Raw genomic sequence first — 4,991 nt, forward strand, 5'->3', positions numbered from 1 at the left:
GTAGTGTTTGCTTTCAATAATACCTATAGCTGATAGATCATTGATGATGATGCGGTATATTCATATATGTATTTATTCATAATAGTTCATATTATATTATAATTATAGAAGTAAGCGAAATGATATATGGGGTATAGTTATTATTAGATTACATCAATGCTACTGATTAGATATACAAGTCATACAACATCATAAACGTATATACGTTACTTTTTAATTTCTTCTCTTTTTTGCCAAGCTGTATTGATTGTAATCAATGAGTAAATTTAATTTAGTTGGTCTGTGATTGTAATGCGTTGATCTGTCATTCCGTATGGAAAAGTCTGATGATGGATGTCAGGGTTTCATTTATGGAGTGTAGAAAGAAGAGTGTAGTTTCTTTCTACACTCCATAATTTCCATTACCATATATTGACATCAGCACGTAGTGTGGGACTTAGGGAGTGATACGGTTATATAACAGGTTTAGATTAAATAGGAATAGCTTTTAATACTTAAAATTATCCAACGTGTTATGAAAATTAGCCGTGTTAGTATAAGATAGCATAGCAAGGCGGTTCAGAGGATTCTTAAAACAACGGTTATATAACCGTATCACCCCCTAAGTCCCACACTACGTGCTGATGTCAATATATGGTAATGGAAATTATGGAGTGTAGAAAGAAACTACACTCTTCTTTCTACACTCCATAAATGAAACCCTGACATCCATCATCAGACTTTTCCATACGGAATGACAGATCAACGCATTTACAATCACAGACCAACTAAATTAAATTTACTCATTGATTACAATCATTACAATCAATACAGCTTGGCAAAAAGAGAAGAAATTAAAAAGTGGCAACATCGTTGTCTCGTCCCTTTCTTCAATACGTGTGAGAAAACGAGACAACGCGTTGATGTTGCAACTTTTTAATTTCTACTCTTTTCTTGTCATGTTGTGTACATGTTTAAAATCGACAACTTCCCATACAGAGTTGTCCACCGGCTAAAAAGGCGACGACGTAAGTCCATAGCGAACAACGCGGTGTTAGGGCTGGTTGGGGCTTTTAATATTCGTAGCATGTACACGACATGTCTGTAGCCAGCCTAACGTACGTTCCCTGTATTGCCATAAAAAAAATCTTTGATAAGTGACAGAAGCTTGACACTGACAGGACAGTCAGATTGTATTGTAATTGTAAATGGATTTAATTTGAACTTGTAGATTTAAATGTAAAAATAATTAATGCAATAGTTTCAGACTATGAAATATATTTATTGGTACCAATTTATATTTTACTAACACCAGTTAAAATGCAAGAACAGTGCCCTGATACAAATGTGTATGTATATCCTTAACATTTAAACTTATTCAAATCAAGATTAGGTTAGTTTCGTGCAATTAAAATAATTCATACAATTCTAGAAAAAAAAAGAATATTAATAATACATAGTTTGTAAGTTTGGATTATTCGTTCTAATTTCTAGTTCACAAGGTATGAACACAAAAAAATATTTGTGAGTGCAATCTCTAAAATACTTTGCTGTCTCTGAAGTCTAACTGAATATAAAGCTAAATGTTGGATAAGTTATCTTAACGCTTAAATAAAACGCTAGCTAAACTAGTAGCTGTGTGAGTTGTAGGCTTCGCGATATGATTAGAAAATGTAAAAGTAACTACTTCATCTTTTTTTATCAGTCATTATTTTAAGCTCCATACACTTGATACATTGTAATACCGCTGAAGTCCGTTATGGCATTATGGCAAATTCCGCTTTGTAAACAATATCCAAAAAGTTGTTTAACAAAAACATATCATCATAGAATTACTACATCTCGCAAGAATCAGTTGAAATGAAAATGGGTTTTAATAAAAGAGTGTTTTTTGGAAAAAAAATTCTCATGTGTCATTTTAGGCTCATTTAACTCAGAATCGTTTATACTTTTAAGCCACATACATGAAAAAATGTGTCCCAATGTTGTGTGAAAAAATTTTTTCAGTGTGTCATGTTCCTTCAAGTAAAAAAAAATCCGAACAAAAAAGTGATGTTATGGAAAGATAATTATGGCTTAAACCATAGACCTGCATTACCACTCCGGTCACTAAGTATTTTTAATGATCCCATCTTGCATTCAAATATTTACATATTTAACTTTTATAGAAGAGAGTAGAGATGGGCCGAATACGGACTTTGCCAAATACGAATATTCGGCCGAACATTCAGTTCAGCTGTTACCGAACCGAACATTCGGCCGAATATTCGGTTGAGCCAGATTTTAAATCCTGACTTAAGTTAAAAACGTTTCAATGATTGGTAATGGGTATTGGGTACACATTTATGTTAATGTTCCTATAATTTAGTGCATAAGAACATTTTGGTTTTCGTTTCTTAAGATACGTTATTATTACTTTCATACAAAATTATTGTAGGTATTTAATATTTTACGCATTTTTAACTCCCTTTGGTAGTTCCTTAGAATGCATAAATAGGATGTCATTATGTGATGAATTACGAAACAACTTACGCTATTTATTTACTTTGTTTCAAGCGGATCCAGTTTATTCACGTGCTCACGTGGTAAAGGCCCGGGGCCCCAGGGGGGGTATTCTATTTGTATGCAATTAGTGACCCCCATGACCCCCCCCTGATCCGCGCATGCCAAAGCATTCACATTGCCGAATGTGACCCAACTATTCGGCCGAATACGAACATTGAAAAACTTGCCGAATACCGAATATTCGGCCCATCCCTAGAAGAGAGTAACGAAGTCCGCATATAAAAACAATTAACTATACTAAAACAAATAAGAAGTAGAGATACTATGTAATATAACTGAATAAACACTGTCCTAACCATGTTAACCCTAAGAAAAATATCCAATTCAATAATACTTTTTCAGATGTTTGACAATACCATTTCAATCAGCCGAGTATGCCACACTGGCTTGTGATGTTTTGAATGTCGACAAAGAATTGAAAGGGAGTGGAGTTGCAAGGAATATTTCGACAAATAATGAATGCCTTGTAATGTAAGTGCTAAGTGCGTTAGTATTTTTTAATCACTACATAGTACTGAGGACCTAAATAGAAACAACAAAAAGTTACTTTTAATCTGTTTTTTGTTACAGAAATTTATATGGACAGGATTTGAAAAGATTGAGAGTATCTGCTAATTCTATGCTCAAGAATGTTATTCTTATAACAAAAACATTTAACCAGTTTGAAAACAATTGAAAAGTTCTAACATGCCGGAACATACACCAGCTCCAACACCTGCAAGATCTTTATATGGATTTTTTATGTACTTGTTCAGCAAAACAGTACTTGCAATATATTGTATTTGGGCCTTTGTTCCCGATGAGTATCTCAATTACTTAAATATATACTATTACCCGCAAAAATATTGGGCCACAGCAGTTCCAATTCAATGTTTAGTAACTCTTACATTATTTGTATTTTTTATATATCCTAGTATTAATTGGTGCATGACCAGTAACATAGACAGCATAAATACTATAACAGATCCTCATTCTAGTTATTTTGTTACAAAAACTGATACTAATTTCAAAGTGCCAGACACTTGTGTTTGTACAGCAAAGGAGAGTTGTTTCAAAAACAGATACTTTGTTACTGATAGTGAGATTAAAGAAAATTCTGTGCCTCATCTGCATGACCTGGACATTCGCTATGTGTGCAAGAAACTGTATTTAAATAGGTGACTATGAATAAAGTTGCATTGTAAAGTAAATGCAGGGTTATTCCCAGTTAAACACTGAGAAACCCAAAAATGCCAGTAAACTCTATACCATTAACATAAGGTATACTAACGGCTGGAGGTATATAGTACTTACTGAGAATAACCCTACATGTTTTGTGAACAATTTACTGTTTCATTTATATACTTCTGACATAAATGCAAATCTACTTTTGTTTAGTTGCCACTGTCATTTATTACGCTTCGCATTTTGTGACCAAGTCGTATCTATTATACCATACCTACTGAACTATATGTATTTATAATATATTATGCAATTAAGGATTTTCTAGGACTACATTTTCCTTTTTTAAAGTCATTTTTTACATGACAATAATTCATCATAATATGTATGTACGACATCATCGCCGCCGCTATTCGAGACTTTTGTTTTCGCGGTACCTTTTGCTTAGGAACGGCACAAATATGTATATAGTTTAGGTAAGAAAATTATAATATTTTTAAGTTTTTATATTACAGGAAAAAATGGAAAATTTACGCTTTTGGCGGGACTCGAACCCGCATCAGCCGCAGTCCAGGCAGTAGCGAACGTGTCCGCTTGTTACAAAATTGATTTATAATATTATCCTAACTAAATCAATTTTTACATTTTTAATAAGGTACAGCGGGTCAAATCTCGACTGGGGGGCAAATGTAACTGGTCCATTTTTTCCATGTTAATTTTACAATGTTTGCATTATTTAAAATAGAGTGTCCACCGGTTATACATGGTAGGCGTGTTCAGTGGATACATATAGAACTCAACATCATAGTGTAAAAACCGGTCAAGTGCGAGTCGGACTTGCCCACCGAGGGTTCCGTACAAACTTTCAATAGTTGAATCATCAAATATTATTCATATAACTCTACAGACGACTAAATTCCTCAAGACTCAATTTCCCACATAACAAGTAATATTTAATAAATATTGGGGACACCTTACACAGATCAACTTAGCCCCAAACCACAGAATATATAATAGTACAAGTACAGAAGGCCCACTGCTTTGATGTTCACAACATGCCGCCTTTTTAAATGCCTACAAAATTCTTACAAAGAAACGAGCCGCACGTGCGCGGCGTCCGGCGATAGGGTTGCCTATGGATTAAAACGAATTAATACTCAGATAAAATGTTATACTATTATATTCAAGTCTTGGGTATTTTCTAGGTATATCTATAGTATTTATATATTTTTGTTTAAGTTCCAACGTCACAAGCCTTATTGAACCTTTCCGGGGTACTTACTAAT

General features: G+C 33.7%; 1 protein-coding gene across 2 annotated transcripts; it reads left to right on the forward strand.

The window, feature by feature from the left end:
- Positions 1–1,158: 1,158 nt before the first annotated feature.
- LOC125228174 (phosphatidylinositol N-acetylglucosaminyltransferase subunit P) lies at positions 1,159–3,867 on the forward strand. 2 transcript variants are annotated; one of them, XM_048132633.1, is made up of 3 exons: positions 1,159–1,328; positions 2,887–3,026; positions 3,115–3,867. In XM_048132633.1, exon 3 carries the CDS (start codon positions 3,232–3,234, stop codon positions 3,703–3,705), a length of 474 nt encoding a protein of 157 aa, XP_047988590.1. In that variant the 5' UTR covers positions 1,159–1,328; positions 2,887–3,026; positions 3,115–3,231; the 3' UTR covers positions 3,706–3,867. The 2 variants fall into 2 exon arrangements, with proteins under 2 accessions (XP_047988590.1, XP_047988588.1); XM_048132631.1 differs by having other exon boundaries at positions 1,160–1,328; positions 2,887–3,015.
- The last annotated feature ends 1,124 nt before the right edge of the window (positions 3,868–4,991 follow it).

The sequence above is a fragment of the Leguminivora glycinivorella genome, chromosome 7, assembly GCF_023078275.1.
Source record: "Leguminivora glycinivorella isolate SPB_JAAS2020 chromosome 7, LegGlyc_1.1, whole genome shotgun sequence".
NCBI lineage: Eukaryota > Metazoa > Arthropoda > Insecta > Lepidoptera > Tortricidae > Leguminivora > Leguminivora glycinivorella.

What these genes read in the sequence shown, in the direction of transcription:
- LOC125228174 (XM_048132633.1), top strand. Translation starts at nt 3,232, where the DNA reads ATGCCGGAACATACACCAGCTCCAACACCTGCAAGATCTTTATATGGA.